At 34.9% G+C, this 24195-nt stretch overlaps 3 protein-coding genes across 3 annotated transcripts; all 3 read right to left on the bottom strand.

Moving 5' to 3' along the window:
• Positions 1–270: 270 nt before the first annotated feature.
• On the bottom strand, positions 271–920 carry LOC110718848 (auxin-responsive protein SAUR21-like). Its single transcript, XM_021897769.1, has one exon. The coding sequence runs from the start codon at positions 739–741 to the stop codon at positions 448–450; it is 294 nt and encodes a 97-aa protein (XP_021753461.1). The 5' UTR covers positions 742–920; the 3' UTR covers positions 271–447.
• A 14721-nt stretch (positions 921–15641) lies between these two features.
• Positions 15642–16734, bottom strand: LOC110718847 (auxin-responsive protein SAUR21-like). Its single transcript, XM_021897767.1, has one exon. The coding sequence runs from the start codon at positions 16130–16132 to the stop codon at positions 15827–15829; it is 306 nt and encodes a 101-aa protein (XP_021753459.1). The 5' UTR covers positions 16133–16734; the 3' UTR covers positions 15642–15826.
• A 4051-nt stretch (positions 16735–20785) lies between these two features.
• LOC110718453 (auxin-responsive protein SAUR21-like) lies at positions 20786–21240 on the bottom strand. Its single transcript, XM_021897280.1, has one exon. It carries the CDS (start codon positions 21238–21240, stop codon positions 20956–20958), a length of 285 nt encoding a protein of 94 aa, XP_021752972.1. The 3' UTR covers positions 20786–20955.
• Positions 21241–24195: the final 2955 nt, after the last annotated feature.

Here is a 24195-nt window from a genome sequence, read left to right as displayed (position 1 = left end):
GGAGGTTCAAAGTAGGAAGCATGGCTCTCTTCACATAATGCAAAATGCCAAAATCTGTTTCTTGCTCTGTCTTGTGGAATTTTCTTAAGCAAAAATGGAACTACAAGGTCTACAACTACTTGCATGCTACCAATAATATTTGCATCTCCTAAACTTGGTTTTAATTTCAAATTTAAGGCTTGCATTTTCTAAAAATGGTATGTAATATTTTCTGATTAAGATACGCTTTTTGGTGAGTATACTATGTTGCAACACATTGAAGAGAAGAACTTCTGAAAAAAGCACTACTTTGTGCAGAATTTTGATTATGGAGTTGAAAAGTGATATATGTACACTGATTACAAGCCTTTGTCTGTGAATAAATCTAATGAACTATAAATCTAATATAAAGGAAACTGTCAAAACTGTGCTGAGGACTGCCTTCTATGTATCCGTCATGCTTCAATGTTAATTGTTAAATCGACTGGTGATATTGATGAAGGCTTCCTCATTGCATGGAATTGTTAGCCCACCCATAGGATGATTGTAGCCGTACTCTTCTTTGGCATATCTGAGCAAGTCTAGGAAAGAAGGTTGGCTTAGATAAGTAAGTGGGACTACATATCTCTTCATTTCACTTTCCCCTACATAAACTGCAACATACCCTTTTGGAACTTCCTTTTGATTTTTGGCATTATGAGAGTGTGATTTGAGTATGTGCCTGGCATTAGAGATGATTGAAGGAAACCTTGCTCTCATCATGGTTACTGATTTGAGAAAGTTAAGAGAGATGGGCTTACTAAAATTAAAGAGTTAGAGATCAGAATTTTGCTGGAGGTAGCTTTGTTGGTGGATTGTGTTGATGCAAAATTAAGATAGTATCTTATTTATAAGGATATGAATCCTGAATTTGCTATGCGGCTTAGCAGAAGTCTAGGCAACTTGACTTTACAATAGGGACCCACCTCATTAAAGTTCACATGGCTTATTTTAAATGACATCACCAGTTCCCCCCCCCCCCCCCCCCCCCCCCCCCCCCCCTTCCTCTTTCTCTCTGGACCAGCCTTTAGTTCGATTTTCCTACCAGACTACCTACCTTGTTTGGAAGTCATTAACCCAATTGGGACCTGTAAGATTTAGCATATTACTTCATGTCTAAAAAATATTTTTGGTGAAATTGGCTGATGCTGAAGCTGAATTGCTGATAGTAAGCTATACTAGACAACAGGCTCATGTGTTTCTCAGTTGATTTTGGTTGATGCTGATGCTAGATTTAGGAGTCAGACTACATACCTTAGCATTATTGTTCACCAGCCCAGAATTGAACATTTGGTTTTCATAAATTTTTTATTTTTGAGCTAGGATGTGGTCGTGATTAAGTTAACGGTCAAGAAGCCATTTTTGCGGGGGTTGTGGCCTGATATCTCGGTCATGGTAAGCTCAAAAACCCGTACAATTTGCTAGCTATGCGGTTATGTGGTCAGGATTTATTACCATGAACATGACTGACCTGGATTCTAATGCGAAAAAAAACAGTAAATATGGTAAGACTGTTGTTTTAGTACTTAGTACTAGGAAAATTGGAAGGATTTTGTAAAGGTGTTTAAAACTTCAAGTCTGACTGGTCCTTACGTGAAAGTGAAGTAATTAATACATACACATGCTCCTTAGTCCTTACACCAGAGCTCCTTCAAGTAACTAATACAAGGCAACTTGGGAAAAAAAACTTTAATCTCTATCATCGATACTCAACTCATGGACTGATGGCCTATAAAGCATGGGTACTTCACTTGCTTGCCGTACTCTCTATTGGGTATGGGTATGATATATGTTATGCATATCGTGTATTTTTTTAAACAATAATATCTTACGGAAAAGTATACTTTTGTTTGTGTTAATTCATTTTATTTCAATTTTTAAATGGTTTTTCATCTTATTTGGATATTTAGATTCAGTTTATATTAAATATAAATATATCATGACATCCCTCATTTTTTAATATATTATAATACTTCGTCGTATTTACTTCGCCGTATCCGTATCCTCTACTAGTGAGTAACAAACCTGTTTTGTGTCCATACCTGCTTTTGTATCGGTTCTTGTGCAACTTAATTGATGACTTTGTTTACTGCTTGTTATTTTATTGCCTTTACATGCAACCTCGAAATTCATAAATCTGTCTAAGAAGTGAATATAATATCTAGAAGGCTTTCCGATTTCTAGGAAATGATTACTACCATACATTGGGAAGTGGTACAAAATAGACCTATCTAATTGCAATTGTAAGAAGCATCGTACTTAAGTTTTTGAATACTGTTATCTGCCTGTATGGCTTTTCCTTCTCTTCTCTCTTTTTTAAAAAAAAAAAATTAATTAATTAATATATTCCAAGTATTTTGTTGTGCTAACATATTTTCTGTGCAATTGAAAGAAAGGTTACTCACCCATCATTTATAAGCACTTGGTACCTAAATTGCTTCTTTAGTTAATTGATGGTGAATTCTTAATCATAAGTAGTTGGGACATTATGACTATTATATTTAATGGAGGGAACTCGTATGATTGATGTATACATTTGATTATTTGTTTTCATTTGCACTAATTCCTGATATACCAGAAATCCTTATTATAACAGGCATGCTATTGATGATTTCTAACCCAACGGCAATGATCGTCGAGTAAATTGAACCCTTAAAACTTTTTCCAGTGTTGTGCTAGTTTTCAATAATTTCAATGCTAAATACATGACTTTTATTGTTATAATTTTTCCAATCCACTGATATGTGAAATTCTGCCTAACCAATCCTGGAATCCTCTGGGATTTGATAAATGGTGTTGAAGAAGAGGGTGAGTTTGGGACCAATTTTGTCTCTTTAACATGGTTGGCGAATTTCGTATACATTACTTGGTAGAACCATAGAAAATTTGTGTAACATCTGATGTAAATATTAAGTGTATGTCTGTTTGTCTTAGCCAATTGTTTCTTACACCCTAGAATTGATGTAGGAGGAAATTAGAGTACCCTTCTCAGCATGTAACTATCCTATAGCACCCTAGTGCTTGAACCTCAAATTTCTATTAGATCTGGAGATTCAAAAATTTATAACTTATTACATAAGTAAGCAGTGTATACCAAGTCAGTGCTGGTTTTAATGGCTAAAATTCTTTTTTTTGAAGGGGTAAAATCCCAGAGCCATAGTGGGGTTGGCCTTCCTGAGAGACACTAGACTTAGGTTCCAGAAAAAGGACTCTATAATTGTCATCTCAGGGACTTTGAGGTTCAATCTGGGAAGTTAGCTTTCCACTCCTGATGCAAACTCTCTCTCCTGCCCTATCCGATTGATGATCATATCAATTATATTAAATTCAATCAGCATACATCTCCCAAGTTTAATTTCCAACTTTATAATGTATAGCTGTACTTCTTTGCTTCGAACCTTGTGACTGATTCTGGTTTTGGCGGGTGTGTATCTGGGATGTTGCCAACTCTATGGGCTTCATCTCCCGCTTCTATGGGTTTCTGGTGCGAGCTTGTTTCTTCGATGAGCCCAGAGACACCAAAGAAGAACCTCCCAAGAGGGAGGAAAAACAGTGGTTGAGCAAACAACGCAGGGTGCATGCAAGGGATTACAAAGAAAATGGTCACCCAAGAGGCACCAGCCACAACTTGAAGCTCTCCACCACAGTCTCAAGGAAGCAGCTCCCGAACAGATGATGGTGGAAGCAGCTGTCCCCCTTAATTCAACAGAATCCACTCCCAGGAGGAAATTTAGAGATGAAGCTCTCAACAAGATGTTCGAGCCGAGCGACTCCAGAGACAAGCTCCTCGTCAACAAAGAAGATCCAGCTCAAGAGTCAGATAAGATTCCAGAAGATAGCCGCACCAACGGCGCATCCGAAACTTGAGATAGTTTAGAGTTTTCTAATTTTGATTGTAACTTTTGTAAGTCGACGAGGTCGTCGACGGCTTAAGTGGGGGAGGATGTTAGAATCCAACTCCTTTTGATGTATTAGATTCCATTTAAGTGCTTTCCTAGAGTTTAGGTTATGTTTTCTTAGCTTGAGGTCCCATTATTGTGTTACTGTCAGATAAGTGTTCACTAGGGATTCTCCTTGTATGTCATTTAAAGCTCTTTAGAGGGCGAATGATTAATGAAATCTTAAAGCCTTCTACCAAGTGTTGCCTTGCTTTTATGCTTGTTTGTTGTTAGACCTTTATAGATATTGTGTCTTACTTGCATATTAGCTCCCCTCCAACCCAACTTGATGCGCTAAGGACTCGTGGTTCGGACCCGCTTGTGCCCGCTTTGAAGTATCGGCCGTCACAAGCCCCGACCACCCGCACTCCGTCGCCCAGATAGACGTGAGTGCTCCTGAGATTCTATTGCCCGCTTGTGTTGCTTTGTGCTCACAAGCCCCTCTTCCGCTCAAGGCTAGCGTTCTTGCCGCCAAAAGGCTAGAGCGCGCCGCACGTTTCGGGGTCCAAACTCCCGGACCGTAACACATGGGTATGTAAGGACATTGATAGACTTCACTAGGACCATTGTTTACAGTAAGCCAAACTTCAAGTTAATTTCCTAAATAAACTAATTATATAGTTCATTGTCTGCAATTTTTACGAGTTAGTCTTAAGAGATGCTATGTTATTATTTAATCTTTGACATGACTAATGCACCGCATGATTGACTTTGTCAATTTGATAAATATGACTCGAGTATAAACTATAAAGGGCTGATGTAATGGTCTTATTAATGCTGTAGAGCCATTGAAATATGCCCATGTTCTTGAACCTTAATGATATGCTTGTGTTACCAAATACAAACATAGCCTGCTCATTCTGGAGTTTATTGTATGGAATTCTGATAATGGTCAAAAAAGTATTATGGGCTGTGTAGCCTGTTAGACTTAATTTTTTTTCCTTGTGTAGTAAGTGGTTGCATTAGTGAAGTTTGTTTGTTTGTTTTTTTTTTTTTTTTTCATCAGAGGATGGTAATAAACTTGTGGGATGATTACTAATGAGCACTACCTCCGCAAGGATTTAGAGGCCATAAAATGCTGATTGGCTCAAGGAAGATATCGTTACCATGTAGTGTTGGTTTTCCATGTTACCATCTTCGATATAAAATGCAAGGTGACTTATGAAATTCCCTTCTATTTTTAATTGTGGAATTTGAGTTCTTTTGTGTTCGAGATTGTTGAAGTCAATTGGAAAACTATGATATTAGAATTTGTATAAAAGGAGTTGAGAAAGTTTTCTAGTTCTTTGAGGGGGTTTCTTTCTCTCTTATTTTATTTTATTTTATTTATTTATTTATTTTTATTTTTTAAATGGAAATAAATTTTTCGTATTCAAAAGATTGGGCCCTGACCATTGGTTTACCTAGTGCGAGCAAAATTAGAAAACGACTTCATCTTCATGGAAGGCTTTTTTTTGGAATGAAAGCCAATGTTGTTGACACCAAACATTCAAACTCAACCTAGGGTTTCATTTTGGATCTAATTATCTATGGCTAAAGAGAGTTATTGACTTGTTTAAGTTGGGAGGACATCACTTTTATAATTATTTTTTCTGAATTGAAATTATTTTTACTGATTTTCCGATTTTCTTTTATTTTTGTTCTTCAAAGTTAATAATTTTTATTGATTAAAATTTAATTTTATTGAACTGAATTATTTTTGTTGAACTGAACTTATTTTTACTAAATTGAAATCATTTTAATTGAATAATAATTGAATAAGGTGAAGAGAATAGTGTGTATGTATATTGATATGTAACATTTCAGTCATAAATGACTCATTATATGTTTAGAATTGATCCAGTGGTTATTTATGACAAGAAAGTGATGGCTATAATTATTCTTATTAATAGAGAGGTTAGTTACTTGAAAAAAAAATAGTGGCAACAGTAGATTCAAATAAGCTTTTAGCATATACGGTGTGTGTGCGCGCTTAAAATTTAACAAATGGTTTACTTTGTAGACGAAACCTAAGTGGAATATTGTCTACAAGCCTACAAGTACCCAAATGAAACAATTTTTCAATTAAGGTATTCAAATCAATCAATCTAAGCCTTAATTTCATAAGTAGGGTCGGCTACATGAACCAAAAGTGATTATTCTGTATGACCAAAAGTGATTATTCTGTATAGTCATCCACAAAAATCTTACTCCTCCCTCCCTTTCGATCAAATACCTCATTCTCATGCAAATCAATATGTTTCATATCCTTTATAACTCCTTCCAACCAAGTCATTTTCAAAGTGATTCATATAATTCCAAGCCTCCAAAGTACCTAAATTGTTCAAATTCCAATAAATATGAGTATGAGTTTGTAACTATCTAGTTTTTAATGCTTGAAACTTGCAAGTCTGGTTATTGGTGTTTAAGAGATGGAAAGTGAATTTGTTGATTACCATATGCACTGACACTGTGAAGCTCCTTTAAGAACTGAAGATAAGGCAACTTGGAATATACCGCCTATGATACCAACCTCACATGGCTGTTGGCTCTGTTTCATCTTGTATTCATTGCCGTTTATTGACAGTTTTTTTTGCCTTTACATGTGCTCTACCCTTAATTTCCTGTAACTGCCGTACGTTCAGATTCCTCAGACGTGAATAAAATACGGAGTACTTTGGAAGTCTTTCCAGTCTATAGAATATGATAACTTCCGTACATTGGAAAGTGGTGCAAATCAGATCTACTTATAATTTTAGGAAGCTTCACTTATACTTCCTCTATTCATTACTATGTATTTATTGCCACAATTGAAAGGAGAAGATAAAAGCAATCAAGTAACTAGGAAAAGGTTGTTACTTTAGGTGTGAAATGCTTACCAAAGGAAAATTGTTGCAAAACTTCCATCAAATATTAACAGTGGGGTAAAGAAAGGAGAAGAAAAGAAGGGAAGGGAGGGGAAGGGGAGGGAATAATGACGAGTCTTCTTTCCAAATCTCTCCATTGTCGAATAGATCAACTTCTTACAATTTATTCTCTCCATTCATGTCCCCTCAAATTCCCTTCCTTCCTCATTTATTATCTAAATGAAAGATACTCCATCCCTCCATTTCCATTCCCTTCCCCCCATTTCCTTCAATCCAAACACATTATAAAAGGAGATTGTTGCAATAAATAAAAAGTACATAATATTTTATTACAAGTTTTTCTTATTAGGACAGTGTCATAAATGTTGCATTATTCATGGTATTTTGGGATTGAAATTCTACTGTTGAATGAACCAATTTCAAGGATTCCAGTTATTTGTTATCTTGTTGCTATGGTATAATTGGTATATCTTCTAAACTACCATTGAGGATCCTCTGGCGTATTGTTTATTTCTCGGATGATATTGCCATATATGGTGCTTGGAGCGGCCGATATTAATCTTCATAACATTGTTGGCAAAATTATCTAATAACAGAAATTTATTTCTTTCTCTTATAGTTCCGAGAAATATAGTAACATTTGCTCTTAATTATGGAAAAATGTTTCTTTCTTTAGTTATACCTGTGATAACCTAGGACTGCTGTTGGAGAAATTTGAGATCATAACCTCAGGCTCTCAGGCCTCAGCAAATGTTTTTTTTTTCTCTTTCATTTTTATTATTCCTTAGCATAGCTTAAAGATAATTAGGAGTCTATTATTGCTATTAGATCTGTTGGTCCAAATTGGGTGTACAGCTCTCCTCTCTTAATGCAAAGATCTCTTTCCTGACCCTTCCTGTAGGATTTCTTGAGAAAATATGAAATTACGATAATTTGGATTATATATTGGAAGATGAAGGGGATAACGGCCAAACTTGTTCGTTTTCATTGTCATGTTGTAGTTATTCATTTTTTGACTGCTCTCTTGTTCAAGTAATTAGGATTTGGAACGGCTTGTTGGAAATGCAATCTGTATTTTGTGCATCTCCTAAAATCTGGTTTCCAACTTTAAATTGTGTAGCTTTGCGTTATTTGTTTTTTAAAACCTTGGGCGCAATCTTTTTTGTTTGAGATTCCCCTTGGTGAGTACATTATTTTCGAATAAAGCAAAGGGAAGAAATTCTTAAAATAGGTGTAGAAATGTGCAGCTTACTTGATTATTTGTCTGAGCAGTCAACAAAATGGTATTGTATTTACACTTGAGTACAAGTTTCTTAATTCTGATAATACCTAACATTCTATGAATCTAAGGAGATATAAACAGTCAAAACTGAGCAGAGGATTGCCCTTCTATATTATATTCCTCATGCTTCAATGTGAATGAAATTGACTTGTGATGTTGATGAAGGCTTCCTCTTTGCAAGGAATGGTTAGGCCACCCATATGATGATGATAGCCATACTCTTCTTCTGCATGTCTTAGCAAATCTTGGAATGAAGGATGGCTTAGAAAAGTAAGTGGAACTACATATCTCTTCATTTCATTTTCTCCCACATAAACTGCAATATGTCCTTTTGGAACTCCTTTCTGATTTTTGGCATGTTGGGAATTTAATTTGAGGATTTGCCCCACATTAGAGATGATCGAAGGCAGCCTGGTCCTTATCATGGTTAGACAAGTGACTAGAGAACAGAGAATAGTGAGATAATTTTAGAAAGTTTTAGAGATGAGAATGAGGCTTTGATGGAGGACTGTGTAATGATAACTGATAAGACTAAGCTAGTGTTCTATTTATAAGGATTGGTGCTATTATTTTCTACATGGTTCTGATGAAACTTAGGAATAAAATGATATAATATCATTGATAGTATGTAAGGGCCCCACCCACCTCAACACAGCTCACATGGCTTATACCAGCTTGCATCACTAGTATTCCCCCTCCCACTTTCCCTCTCTCTCTCTGAATTAGCGTTTTGTTGAGTTTTTCTATCAACCTTGCTGGGAGCTGGAAAGTAATTAGCCAATTGGAACTTGGAATGATTTAGCAGATTGCTTCATTTCTTTAAAATCTTACTCCTTTTCAGAAATTGGCTAATGCTGATAATCACCTACACGGGACTGTAGTGTGCAACGGAATCCTATAATATTTTTAATTCTTGGCCAAAACTGGTGGTTAATACTGACGGTTTCCTTTCACTGGAATATAGTGTGGATAGGCCCTATGAAGTGTTTAGATATTGAATCCCTTGCATTAGTTTTGTTCTATTTGACAATGGTGATTGGTGACCCATTTTGCCTAAATCTGTTTTCTTTCTATGGGTTTGTAAGGACACAATTTTACAGTTTTCTATGATAAGCAGAATCTTAAGCTCTTGATTGCCAAACTTTAAGTTGCCATATCTAGTGTTATCTGAATTTTTCGCTGTTCATCTTATTAGATTATGTGCTATAGTTTGACTTTTACATTATGTCTGATACCCTGGATTCTTGACTATGCTAACTTGAAGGATATAAGTCGAGTATAAATGCTTAATGTTTTTCTTTTACTGTCCTGTAATGGATTTCCTAACTAAAGTGGTTCGAAAGTTTATAAATTTGAAATGGTTGTATATTATTTTTTACTACCTATACGAGACTGATAAATTGACCAACCTTATTGCCGTCTAATCTGTAAACATTTGAAGCTATTGCTGTGATGTGAAGTTATTCTCCGAGTCTGAAAATATGGTAATTTAGAAAATCAGTCATCATAAATAGCAAAGCCCTCTGGTGTTAGCGAGGGGAATATTAGTGAAGAGCTACTTGTTATGCAGATTACTTTTCATATCCATTATGATTCTTGTTTATGTGTACTCTGTAATACTCGAACTGGTTTTCATATATTTTACAGCTAAATTAATTTGGCATTTCGCAGTTTTGTTTAATTAGTCCTGCTATTTGTACCGGATCTCAAAAGAAATGCAATCAAATGGTTACAGAAAATTTTACAGCAATTTGATTTTAGCTTTAATTACGAGAGTAGTTTCCTCAAAGATATAGTGAGAAATAAAGAACTGTATTATTATATTTACAAAATGGCGATCTGATTCTTATGAGTTAGAACAGATATAGTGATACAATTTTAAGAATAAACTAATATTATTGCTGTCAAAATTTAGGGGAAGCACTTGCTCAATAATCATGACTGACTTTCATGAGGATTCCATTTGATATCTGATAATATGAAAGAAGGTTTCTTCTTTGCAGGGGATGGTGAGACCTCCTGTGAAAGGATGAAATCCAAACTCTTCCTCAGCAAGGTTAAGCAGACCTTGGAATGCAGGATGGCTTAAGCATGAGATTGGCACCACATGACGCTTCATTTCCATGCTGCAGTCTCCCACATAAACTGCGAGGTGACCCTTTGGTACTCTTGCTTGGTTTTTATTTTGTAATTTCAGTACCTGTCTGGTGTTTGGGATCATGGCTGGGATTCTGAAAACCATGATTTTAGAATTTGTAAAGATTGTGGATTTATTTTCCTTTGGCACTCTGAAGCAAAAAATTGTTTTGAAATGTTTAACCCTCTCATTGGTATATATAGTTAGAGAGAGATGGAATTTTAAGAGTCATTGAAAGGTCGGTGCCAATCAATCAATCAATCAAAGCCTTAATCCCATAAGTGGGGTCGGCTACATGAACCAAATTTGATTATTCCGTGTAATCATCAATAAAGATTCTCCTCCTCCATCCCTTTCGATCCAATGCCTCATCCTCATGTATATCTATATACTTCATATCCTTCCAAACTCCTTCCAACCAAGTCATTTTCGGTCTCCCTTTCCCTCGTTTAACCTCTCCATGGTCCCATTCTTCCACTCATCGTACTGATGCACCCTCGGGTCTCCGTCTTACATGCCCAAACCAACGCAGACAATTTTCCCTTAGTTTGTCCGCAATGCCTGCCACACCTATCTTCTTGCGAATAACCTCATTTATGATTCTATCTCTTAGAGTGTTTCCGCACATCCACCTTAACATTCGCATCTCCGTAACCTCCATCTTTTTAATGTGCTCTTTCTTAGAAGCCTAACATTTTGTACCATAGAGCAACATTGGTCTTATGACAGTCCTGTAGAATTTTCCCTTCAAGAGTAAGGGAATGCTTTGGTCGCATAACACTTCCGTGACCGCTCTCCACTTATGCCACCATGACTTAATGCTATGGGCCACGTCTTGATCAATGTCACCATTTTTCTGGATGATCGACCCAAGATATTTAAAACATTCGCTCGTGGTCAAGTCCTTTCCATCCAAACTCACCACCTCATTGCTTGACCCACTCTAAGTACCAAAGCGACATACCAAATATTCAGTCTTACTCCGACTTATCTTAAACCCTCTAGATTCCAACCTTTGCCTCCATTGCTCCAACTTGGCATTAACTCCATCTTTAGTTTTATCCACCAAAAAAATATCATCCGCAAACAACATACAACATGGGACTTCATTTTGAATTGTTCTAGTTAGTTCATCTAGGACCGTTGCAAAAAGGAAAGGGCTTAATGCAGACCCTTGATGCAATCTAATTGTAATAGGAAAATCTTTTGTCAACCCTTCACATGTCCTCACATTGGTTGACACATCTCTATACATATCCTTAATCGGGTCCACGTACCTTCGTGGGATACATTTCTTCAACATTGCCCTCCAAAGGTTGGTGCCAATAAAATCTTAATAAATGGTTGCTTAATTAGGTTTATAACCTCACATGGTTGGTCAACCCTCAAAATAATGGCTACAAGAAGGATTTAAATAGTTAGAGAACTTGCATGTTTTAGAACTTTTTGCTCGTAAAACAACTTATTCCTTCTGTCTCAATTTTATCGTCATGTGAAAGTTTGCTTAAAGTTTTAGGTGATAAGTTATTGGTTTATCTATTATTCTCTCCATTTTTTTTTCTTAACACTTTGACTTTTATTGGTGAATGTTTAAAACTTTGAAATAAAAACTCACTACTATAAGCATAAAAAAATATCATGTTAGATCTTGTATTTTTGTTAGATCTGGCTTGAATTATGTTTTCAAAATATTACATTTTTAGAAATGCCTTGGAGACTGTAAATTCATATGTGTAAAGAATAAAGGATTGAGGAGTATATTTTAAAAGATAAGTAGTGAAGGAATCTATAATTGAATGAGGAGAGTGAGACCTTATATTTTGGTAGTGGGTAGAGAGGGTAGTAAAATATAAGTGGGTCTATGGCATAAAAGGAGTGTGTTAGTTGATTGTGACAGACATAAATTAGAAGTGTGAGAATAAAATGGGATGTTGGGAGTATTTGTTTTACTTATTGATAAGCAAAGAAATTTCATCATACTAAGAAAATAAGAATTTCAATTTGAGGGGTTTATTAGGACACCAATCCCTAGAAAAAAGAAGAAAAAAAAGAACTCTTAACTTTGCACTGCATCAGAAAGTCACATGCAGGAAAAGTTTCATGTGCTTGAGCCCAAAGAGAACCTAAATTCAGTAATTCGCCAACTGATCCCATAGGTTTCCCAAAGAAGACACTTGAACATTGAAATCCTTTTTCATTCCTAAAACTAGGAAATTTATTGATTAGCTATACTTTTTAGCCTCATATTCAGTACGCGGAGAACCATTTGAAATTGTGCATTCCCTAGCTCCTCCGTACTTTTAGTTGGATTTGATTATTACATGTTTTATTTTCCCTGCAAGTCTTTGAGTTGATATTTAGTCTTAGTCAATAGAAACACCGACTTCATATCCTTGCATTATGGCATCTCACATGCACGATCCAACCTGGCCTTAATAGTGGCTCACCTATTTCCTGTATCATTGTAAAGAGCGATGATATCATTTGTTGATCATTTTATGTAATCTGTCATTATTGAGTTTCTCATCTCTTTATGATGTTAATTATTATTATAGTATCTGTTCTGCCATTTTCATATCAAGATCCTGTAATCATGAGATTGACCCCTAATTGTAAATTTTTATAAACTTAAAAGCTACTTTATCTTGCCTTCATGAAAAATAAAAAAATAAAAAAAATCATTTGTTTGCTGATGCTAGCTGTACTCTTGATGTTAGTATTAATGGAGTAGAAGAATATAGCTTAGTCAAGGAATTTATTATAGCTATTAGAATATTGGCATCACCTTTGCCAGTTTCATTGCCATTTGCCCAAATAATTAAATCACGAGATAGACTCTTTTTCTATCAGAATATTGATCATCATACCTAATCAACGCGGGATCCTCTCTCTTTTGGCTAATATTGTAAAAGAAGATGCTCTTGGGTCCAATCATTGTGGATTTATATGATTAGAAGGTGTTTTTCTTATAGTTAACTTCTATTATTGCTTCGAGGTCTATGATCTTTCTTGCGTAGCTGCATTAGCTTGTACTTAAAATTATACTCGTAGCATTGGAATATCTATGGTTTTTCAATTTTAATGGTTTTAAAGTTATGAAATTTGGAGGGTCATCCCTGATGCGGGAGCAATAGTCCAATATGGGTTTTCTTGAAAATTCATGGAGTTTTTAAAAAGCCTACACTATCTTTTAGTTGTTATTAATTATTAGGATTTTGCCTATGGGTTTTTACCTTCCACTTAAAAAGATTTTTCCTATTTTTAGGCTTTAAGAGTTTTAGTTATTAGGATATTTATTTGTTTAATTTATTTATGTTAGGATAGATTTAGTAGTTAGTTACACATATGATTAGTAGATTTATTAGAATTAGGATTAGGATTCTTAATATTATATCTTATTTTAGGATATGATTATTAGTTTCCTATCTTATCTTTGTACGATTTTTCACCTGTGCATATCAATAGTGATTTTTAATGAATAATGATGAGAGATTTGTTTTGGGAATTAATCGTTTGAACGTTGCTCGTTTGATTGTTAATCAAAAACATCACTTGTTGCGATTCGTGATCATTTTCTAGTTGCGACTAGGAAGAAACCCTCTATTCTTGCGAGGATTAGAGTACTATCCTATTAATTTCGTGTAATTCTTTAGTTCTTGCTAAAATTCGAAGATCCAATATTATTATAGCTTGCGAGCCTTGTGAGAGTCTTGAGAGATCCACATCAATCCCCCTCATTCTACCAAATGAACCTCTGTTCCACTCATGTTGAAAAAATTGAATGCTAAATATAGTGGAAGGTTTTCTCAAATTATGTTTTATAGTTCTTGGAAATTGTGCAATTAGATCCATCATGATTTAATTATTGATTTTTCCAAAGTCCACATTGTTATCTGTTCTTATATGAATTGATAAATGAGAAAGTTTCTAGTTTTGGCATTACCTAAAATATATTGCTTATTAGAATTGCAAGTGTTCTTAGCTAGGTGAGGATGTATGTATCGATATCCAAAATTTATTGAGTTTGATCATTGTCCACTGATTATGGGAGGCATAAGTAAAAAGTCATCCTAGCTGAACCCCGATTAGAAAAAGTCGAAAATCTTGAGTTTAAAATGCAATTTTATATTTGAGAACCAAAATGTCACACAAAAAATGAAATAAAAAAGAAGATAGTTGAATTCGATTGTTCCCAAAATTACCCAGCTTACAAGCCTAACCTTTTATTTTGATGGTCTAACTACCTAGTTATTTGGACCGTCGCTGTCCGAGTCTTTTGACCTTAGATCCATGTGGTGTGCACTCGTCTCTTAGCGAAGAGGAAGCTAGCCAAGCGGAAAGGTTCTTGTGAGCCCAGAGCAACAGGCGAAAGGGGCTTTGTGTGCACAGAGCAACACAAGTGAGAGACAAGCTTGATAGACACTCTTGCTTGATGGCGAGAGTGTAGACAAGAGTTGAAGGCTTGTGACGGCTGAGTAATTTGAGGCCGGCACAAGAGTTTTATTTGTTTAGGGTGCCTTAAACATGTGGCGGCACAATATCTCCTACGAAAACTTGGATCTTATTTAATCACTGTTTACTAAAGATCTTGATTTTAGATTTACTTTTTTATCCCATTGGACTGACAGAAACATAAGCCTAGGAAAGTATCTAGAACACAGACTCGGGTACATGTCCATGTTCTGTACTTGTCTTTTTATGTAAATTTGCCATGATTATAAGCCAAATTGAAGGTTTAAGTGTCCATACGCTTGTTGGCATGTTAAGGATTTGACATGGGAGTTTGAGGTAATGTAATGAGTATGAGCAAAATATCTAAACTACGTGTTGTACATTAGGTGAGGGAGCAGGTTTAAAGTAGTGGTTTTGGAATCAACCTGAAAACTTGGTAATTAATGATGGTATTAGTCTTGCTTCATCATACAAACTGATGGATTGTGTTGACGAAGTAATATTTGTAGCTGGCTTTGGAAGTAGTATAATGTGGCATAACCAATTAGCTATAGTAGTTCATTAATGATAGTCAAATATGAATTTTTGATCTTGGTGTACTTAAGACATGTTATTATGTTATACTCCACAGATTCTTTATTGGGCTAATAAATTTAATTAATTTGGATCTTGACTAACAATCTTAAGTGACCAGTTTAATGATAAATCTGTTTTACTTATATATTTTATATCAAATTTTTTTTGCATGTGCTTTGGTATGCATGAAGTAAAATAGTTTTATCATTTAGCGAGAAAAGATAGATCTCTTTCCAGGAGATTAGTTTTCAGGAATATCTGTAGCCTACCATCTACCAAAAGGGAGAACAGAGTAACCATTAGAGATAGAGGCTTGGAACAATTAATAATATGTTTTTTTTGACAAAAATATGTTACTTCTGAATATAAATGTACTTGTTAAAGTAAGCTTGTGTATATGTTACTTCTGATTATCAATGTACTTGTTAAAATAAGCTTGTGTATATATATACAGATATCATCTGATTGTGATGATATTGAATTGATCCTAGGGCCAAGCATAAATGAACATAAATGAGAAAGAATTATATGTAAGCTTCAGAGTTCTTGTTTTTGAAATGAATGTTTCTATAATGTTTCACAAGAAATTGAAGGGAAAAAAATTTAATTGACAGTTCATGACATGTATGAATGTTTCTTCATCACAGGGAATGGTAAGGCCACCAGTGGGATGATGAAATCCAAACTCTTCCTCAGCAAGGCCAAGTAGGTCTTGAAATGCAGGGTGTCTCAAGTACGACAAAGGTACCACATATCGCTTTTTTCCCTCCTTGTTGGCTCCCACATAAACTGCAAGGTGACCTTTTGGAACTCCTCCCCGGTTTTTGTGCAATTTGATTTTTTGTTTGCTGTTTGAGATCATGGATGGAAACTGGAAAGCCATTGTTTTGTGGTAAGGAGGAAGGGAAAATATATTTTGAATGCTGGCTTCTTTGTACTTAGAATAAGGCTCTTGGGTTTCAAAGGCATTTTATAGAGGAAACAGAGAGGAGTGAATAGGAACTCAAGCTGAAGTTTGGCAGCTTGGAAACTCACGGATATGGGTCCACCCTCGTTTTTCAATAGTCACATGACTTCATTTGGCGGTTTTTTTTAATTGCTTGTATGTATGCCTTTATCCCTTGAATGATTGCCTTAAACGAGGAGTGGAAGAGTGGGATCATGGAGAGGTTAAACGAGGTAGAGGGAGACTGATAATGACTTGGTTGGAAGGAGTTAGGAAAGATATGAAGCATATGCATTTGCATGAGAATGAGGTATTTGATCGTAAGGGATGGAGGAGGAAGATTTTTGTGGATGACTATATGGAACAATCACTTTTGGTTTATGTAGCCGACCCCACTTATGGGATTAAGGTTTTGATTGATTGATAATTCCATAAAAAAACTTTTTGGGGGTAGGTCATCTTCTGTCTGAGATGGTCCTATAAAAATTTTTGAGTGGGAAATGGTGGCAATGTGAAAACCTTTAGCTGTTTGGTGTAGTTTCTCCATATCTAATCAACCTTAATGATTGATATTAGTAGGCAGAAATGATGTACCTCATGTCCTTGCATTATTAGCCTACTAGGAATCTGGCTACTCTTGTAAAATAAAAGGCCAGCCTGGACCAAAATAACAGATCACTAAACCAATTTTCAAGTTTGACGAGAATGCTTTTGCTGATATTGGTCATGTTATAGATGTAAATGCTCAATTGCTCATGGAATTTCTGAGCATAGACTTTATCACTATTATAGTGTATTATTATAGCCTATCCCGTGGCTAGTTTATATGCCAAAATCATACAAGCATTGTAGCCGTTATTACTATAACATGAGATGGACTTTTGTTTCCAGTTGCAAGACTCAAGAGTTGTATCTAACTAACGCGGATGATCCTTTTGGAATTCTCTGGCTAATAATGTCACCAACATGATCAATGATTGTTTAGCTCAATAATTAAGTGTATTAATGGAATTTGACTTTCGTGGGAATGGTGAGTTTCTAATCTTGTATATTTTGCATGTGCTGGTATTATACCCTTTCAACTATATGCTTATACGGGGACGACAAACCGCTTCTTCTCTTCCTCTCCTACATAGACAGCAAAATGGCCTTTAGGAACTGGCATTGACATGAAAATTGCTGGGAAAATACTGGCCCCCTTTTGGTGACTTGCCTAGCACACTTGCAGATTCCCACTGAATGGCTTCCCATGTACTTTGTGATTTTGTTAAAATCAAGAGAGATTTAGAAACAGAGCAAAGACAGTGAAGTTCTATTTACAATGTTTATGTTTAGAAATTTTGTAGGGTATGTGCCTACACTGGTGTGTATATATAGAATAACGTTGATATGCAAGAAATAAAATATATTTATTTACCAATTGGCTTATGTACTTATACTTGGGGTGATTCTGTATGGTTAAAAATATCCAAGACATGCAAATTATACCTTTTGTTGCCCTTTACATTATTAGCAATTCTAAGATTTCTGACACAGCACATGGAAATAAGTCAATAACGTCGTCTTCCCAACTAGTATATGAAATGAAATCCAACCACGAGTTTTTTCACAATGAGGCAATCCCATGTTTACTGAGCATGTTATCATGATAAGACCTTCTAGCCAATCCAAAAGCTTGTATATTGTTACTGGAATTATGGAATGACACTTGGGAATTTTTTTTTTTTTTTTTTAAAAAAATAAATTTGATAGTCCCTTTTTTAATCATTATAATAATATTTATACCTATTATTAAGAACCCTGATGCATATCAGCATATTACAATCCTCTTGAATTTGAAAATGTCTAGAAAAGGATTTGCTGCAGAGTTTGCAGGTTATCATTGGTCATATGATTGCCCACTGCATATCATAAAGCCTTGCAAATTGATATTTGGCTTTGTCATCATTCATAAATGCTTACTGTTGTTTCTCCGCCATACATTTCTCCCCTCATTATATATGCTTCTATTTTGTGCATGAATGTGACCTCCTCCCGGAAATGTGTCATGTTAACTGTACTGAGATGGAAATAATTTGTAGTTTATTTCTTCTTCCCACCTAACCTTGCTGCAGGAGAAGGTGTCTCGTAAATTGTAAATTAAATTGTGGGTCACTTGCTCTTTATGAGAGCCCAGTCTGCCCACTTTTTTTTTTTTTTTTTCATTATGTGAGCCCAGTGCCACTTTTAGTTGCTGGCTTGTGGAAATTAAAAATAGTTGGGCTAAAATAGCACAACAATTATACACTTCTTCATTCCTTAATGTTTTTCACACTTGCTTAATATGAATGTCCCCAAATTGTTGCTCACGTTTCTAATTTCGGAATACCCTCAGGGCACGATTCTCAAGTGAATATTTCATTTGTTTTTTTAAGAATTCAAGTGTGCAACGGGCCCCACAATCCATTAATATTTCAGATATCAATGTATCTCATGTTATGCCCCACTTATGTTCTAGCCGATAAAATCCAAGTATTTCACCATGATAAAAAAATAAAAAAATTGCAAATTAAATGGCAAACTTGTAATTAAGTCAATGCATTCTTATTAAATACGGGCCCTACACTCGTTAATTTAATTACAAAAATGCCATGTTAAATAGGTATCTATGTTGACTTAATTATAAGATTGTCACTTGATTTGCATTTTCGCTTGTCATGGAGATAAACTAGGGCTTGCTCTATTATTATTATAGCCTTAATGTATGTGCCAAACCCTGCTATGAAAAAGCCACAAGGGAAGGAGAGATTATCTAACATTAGGTGAAATTACTACTTGTCCTTTTTTTTTTTTTCTAAGCTATTCTAACTATTTAGGTTAACTTACTGATGAATGAATTTGTCAATTTGCATGGCTTAAGATGTTTAAGATATACAATATCTATATCTATCTCACTCTGATGTGGCTTGTTAAACATTGTATGGCATTCTTGGCTTTTTTTAAGATCATATTTAGGGAGGAATGACAGGTTTCTCTGTGACACTTTGTTGGATGGTTAAATTTCTCCCGTCCCATCGAATTATTCATTCCATTTTTTTTTACAGTTCTAAGTAATATGTTTGATCATTTTTTAATTATGTATTATTAAAATTATAAAAAAGTTTATGTTTTGAAAATACTTATTATGAGGATCTTACAAATTCTCATTTGATAATGTTTTTTTTTTTCCGGATATGTTTTAGGGAATTCATGGTGGATGTAATAATTTTTTGACTTCAAAAAAGGAAGTGGAGCAAATAATAAAAAAGGAGATTACCGGTGAAAATGTTTTCCTTTGGCTGATCTATGGGATTGTTTTTGAGGTATATATTTAAATAATATCAAGCATCATTGGCATGCAATTTAAATCTCATTGTTTTCTGTAGTGGATTCCTTGTCCTCTGCTGTTGTACTTGTCTTTGTATTATTTATCAAACTTCTCCTCATTTAAATATAATATACAACCTTTTCTTGGATCTTTGTGTGAGGTTTAATAATTTAATACAACTACAATCACTGAATTTGATAGTGCTCGTGGGGTTAATTTCTCTTTCATCATCATGTCTATAGTTTCTCAACGCAATTACAGGTTAAAGTTGTTAGTACTACAACGATAAGGAGTTTTTGAAAGATGCATCTCTTTCATTTATAGTATGTTTAAAGGTTAATGCTAAATTTTCTATTTCCTTGTGTCCGACCTATTGGGATTACAATTTACTCCTATTTTCAAAGTTTTTGGTTAAGTGGAGTTGATGCGAGTCAAAGTTGGTGAGACTAGATGTAGTGAATGTGATAGTCTTTCATACTTTGGAAACGGAAAATGACTTAAGGTTAAAAGTAAAAGTCGGGGTTTTTTTTAGTATGGGACAACCTTTTGGGGACATTCCAAAAAGAAAAATGAGACAAACAAAAGGGTTGGAGTGTTTAGTATCCTATCATATCTTATACGGAGTATGTTTTTTGATCTTAGTATATATTCCTCGTTTAGTTAGAATTAGAACTCTTGGTACTGTATTAATTCCTCAATTTTTTTATAAGTGCGGCATGTAGGAAAAGTACAGTTTTTTTTTTTTGAGAGGAGAAATAAAGAAGTGGTCCCATGTGATGAGGAGAGATAGAGAATCATTTCCATGAGTAGTGATGTTGCACTAATTATGCAACTTTCAGATTAGGGAAACGTTGTACTTATTAGAAAATGGAGGAAGTATATTTTTTTTTTTTTTTTTTTTTTTTTTTTGTAAAACAGAACCCTAACTTCTTGTATTGCTATAATATTAAGAGAAGGTGTGCAAGGAGAAAACAACATGGCCACAGGAAATGCCGCATTGCATTACGTTTTGCATCTTAGTTAAAGTATCTTGTTACTTCTAAAAAAGGGTTTTCCTTAAGAATGATAAATTGTATGCAGTTAAATCTTGATTTGCTGTTGTAAAGGAAGGTGGGCATTTTGTGAAAGGGTGCAAAGATCTTTTGGAAACTTAGCGTTAATATATTTGTTTTCATCTAAGTCAGCATTGCTTAATTTATTGACTTTCTACATTCTAGTATCTTTTTTATCCTTGTGTTGTTGAATGCTGAAATGCTGACAGAATTGTAGACATTCACTGTTAAAGTGCAAATCTTATAATCACATCTATACTATGCCAGCCTATAAAGACCTAAAAAAGATAAACAAAAAGAGAGAAACAATATAATTTGAATTCAAAATTGTTCTAAGAAATAACCTAACTCTTTCTTTCTCCTCAGGAACTGAATTGACAGGTAAGTTTGTTGAACGCTTCCTCTCCACAAGGAATGCTTAGACCGCCTGTGGGGTGATTAAAGCCAAACTCCTCTTCGGCACTTTTAAGTAGTTCTTGGAATGCTGGTTGGCTCAGGTAAGAAAGTGGCACCACATATCTCTTTTTTTCTTGTTCTCCAACGTAGATAGTGAAATGCCCTTTTGGAACTGCTTGCTGATTGTTGTTATGAATTGATGGTAATTTTAGTAGCTGTCTGGCATTAGAGATCATAGATTGTAACTTCATTTTGAATTTTGAATTAACAATGGTTTTTATATCTGCGGGATGGAGAAAAAACTAGGATTTTTGTTCCAGTGCTTTTGGAAAGGTAAAGAATATATGCTTCCTATTTATAGAATTTGGAATTTTATTTGTTTATGTTCAAGGACCCACTTCTATTAAGAATTTAAGGATCACATGTCGTCTTTCATCATCTTATATAGTCATCATTTGTCTCTAATTGCTATCTGTGGGCAAAGTCCATTGGTTAGTTTCATAATTATCTGGTTAAAACTATAAGATCTCCTGATGAAACGGTTGAATCCTTTATATCTGGGTCTGGGTGATCTTTTGTTTCGGTGATTGGCTGCTGCAGTTCTGCATTGGAAAATGATGGGTCAGCTCAATAAATCCATGTGAAGTTTGCATTGAGTTTGAACCCCTCGTAAGCTCTTCTTGTTTTCTGGGGTAGCGTTTGTAGATTGAACTCTTTTCTTCTCTCTTAAGAACACATAAAAATTTAGGTACATATATTCTATTTGATGTGGATACATGCATGTCAAGCTCCCTTTACGTTAAGCATATGAAGTTTGGATACCAAAATTGCCATAAGTTTTTGTGTATGTGGGTGCTTTGGTTGGATTTTTGTGTTTGAGACTTGGTCTCTTTGATTATGGAATTGAGTGATGTAATTAGCTAATTTAGCTTATCTTTGGGATCTCACTTATTTGAAATTCCTTATGTGTTCCTTTTTGATATTTTTAGGCTTTGGTGGTGTATTAAAACAATATATTTTCACTTATTATTATTTTACTTTAAAAAGAAAGCATCAAATATTGCATGGTTTAGTGGTAAAACTTTAATGTATAATATTGGGGTCACGAGATCAAAATTTGTATGAGGCATGTTCTAACTTTATAATCGTATGTGGATGATATGGAACAATGCAATTAAAGGGAGAGTGCCCCGTGACACATAAACTTGTTTAGGAACAATTTTTAATATATAAGTAATTAGTTTGTAATAGATTACAACTTTACAAGTATGGGCCAAGTGGTAATAAGGTTTAACAAATCTTCAAGAGTGGACCGATGAGTCCATTTTCATCCTTCTTTCTACTCAAAAGATCCCCTATCTTTCTTCCGAAATCTCAAAAGTGTTACTAGTCATGCTGACATTTTTCTCCTTCATTTCACTAAAATGGCAATATTAAATGGTTTGAGATATTTCAAAGAAAAATGCAACTCTTCCTAGTTCTTTATAACTTTTACAATTTAAATCATTTACATTACTAATTTTTGGCCCATTAAATTTCTCTCCTCTCTTCTCTTCTCTTCTTTGGGATCTTCCTTAAATATAAATATAGTACACTTTACTTTTTGTAAAAAGGGTTGGTTTGTCTCTCTTCTCTTACCTAAAATAATGTGTTATATGCTTGCAATTTTAATAAAACGGAAAAAGTATTTATTAATCTAACTTCCACTTTGTCCATCATCCCTTTCAAAGTGATGGGATGCAATGTAGGCTTGAAGCTAGAATTCAATTACTGCTTTGATTTAACCATGAACCTTGTGTTTCTAGCTAGGCCTTTCTTATGTGAGTGCCAACTTATGCTCCAAGTTGTTGCTAGCATGCTATTGCTCATGCATTGAGGTAACTCATTTTTCCTAATTTGTATAGTGTGAGGTTTTGGTGTCTTACTCTTATGAAGTATTTATTTGTGTATTTTCCAAAATTAGGTATGGATGTAGTATCAACTAAAACATAATTGATGTGCAGTTGAAGAAAAGATACCTAAGGACCACCTTGCCAACTACAAGGTATAGGATTCACGAGGAATTCCTATTGTCTAACTGATTTGCAAATGTATCCCAAAGTGTAAAATGGTAATCATACTACTTGTGTTTATTATCAAATAATGAGATAAAGGTGCTTGAGAGAGAAAGAAAGAAAGAGAGAGAGAGAGAGAGATAAAAGTGGGTAGAATGTGAGCCCTACGCTACACAGACTATCACATGGAAGAGAGAAAAAGGTAATTGAGATCTTTTGATTACCATTGAAAGCGTCTCTAGTAACATTACATGCATATATAGTACCATTACATCCTTACACTAACAAAGTGTTGGCTCACTTGTAACTTTTTAAGTTTATTATCCCATCTCCTAGAAGTTTGGGGTTCGAATTCTATCAAGTGAGGGTGCTTTGAGGGTAGGGATTCCCTTACCCTTCTCACTACTCCCAAGTGCCTAACCCGCAAATAGTGGACCAAATAAACCGTGAGGGTGCTTTGAGGGTAGGGATTCCCTTACCCTTCTCACTACTCCCAAGTGCCTAACCCGCAAATAGTGGACCAAATAAACCGTGAGGGTTGAGGTCTAGTCAAGGTCCACATTACCAAAATATATACTTCCTCCGTTATTTCCTTCGTTTCCCTTACATTGCAACAGTTATCATTTTAGGAAGTTTCACAAATAATGCAACATTACCATATGTGCACATGCTTTTTCTCTATCTCTCTCCTCATCACATGGGCTCTATTTTTAATTCTCTTTATTTCTCTCCTCATCTTAAATTCCATGTCTTCCCCTTGCAATATTAGGAAAACGGAGGAAGTATATATGTAATACCATTGCAATACTCAATGGTACTATTTTACTACCTAATGGTACTACTTTTAACTTTTCAAATAATTACCAAAATGTCATGTTAGACAGAAGATGTGTTCTTTCTAAAACCCAAACCCTTGGAATCTTTTCAAAAAGTAGTAACAACACTACCTCCCACCCCTTGTTGGCAGTATTACTTGCTGCCTCTTGCTCCAACCACCATGTCCTTTTCATCCTTCTAACCATGGAATCCTTTTTAGCATTCATTGATTTATACACAAGACTTAAGTGATGAATTTTGTAGATTTAGAGCCAGTCCAACAATTGTATTAAGAAAGTACAGTACCAATGTACTATCTTAGGAATGTATGATAAA

Source organism: Chenopodium quinoa, unplaced genomic scaffold (assembly GCF_001683475.1).
Source record: "Chenopodium quinoa cultivar QQ74 unplaced genomic scaffold, ASM168347v1, whole genome shotgun sequence".
In the NCBI taxonomy this organism is placed as follows: Eukaryota; Viridiplantae; Streptophyta; class Magnoliopsida; order Caryophyllales; family Amaranthaceae; genus Chenopodium; species Chenopodium quinoa.
The sequence above is the reverse complement of the archived record's forward strand: the minus strand, read 5'-3'. Positions and strand labels throughout refer to the sequence as shown.

Excerpts from the sequence above, each read along its gene's own strand:
- LOC110718848 (XM_021897769.1), bottom strand. The coding sequence starts at position 741 with ATGATGAGAGCAAGGTTTCCTTCAATCATCTCTAATGCCAGGCACATA.
- LOC110718847 (XM_021897767.1), bottom strand. The coding sequence starts at position 16,132 with ATGGCTTTCCAGTTTCCATCCATGATCTCAAACAGCAAACAAAAAATC.
- LOC110718453 (XM_021897280.1), bottom strand. The coding sequence starts at position 21,240 with ATGAAGTTACAATCTATGATCTCTAATGCCAGACAGCTACTAAAATTA.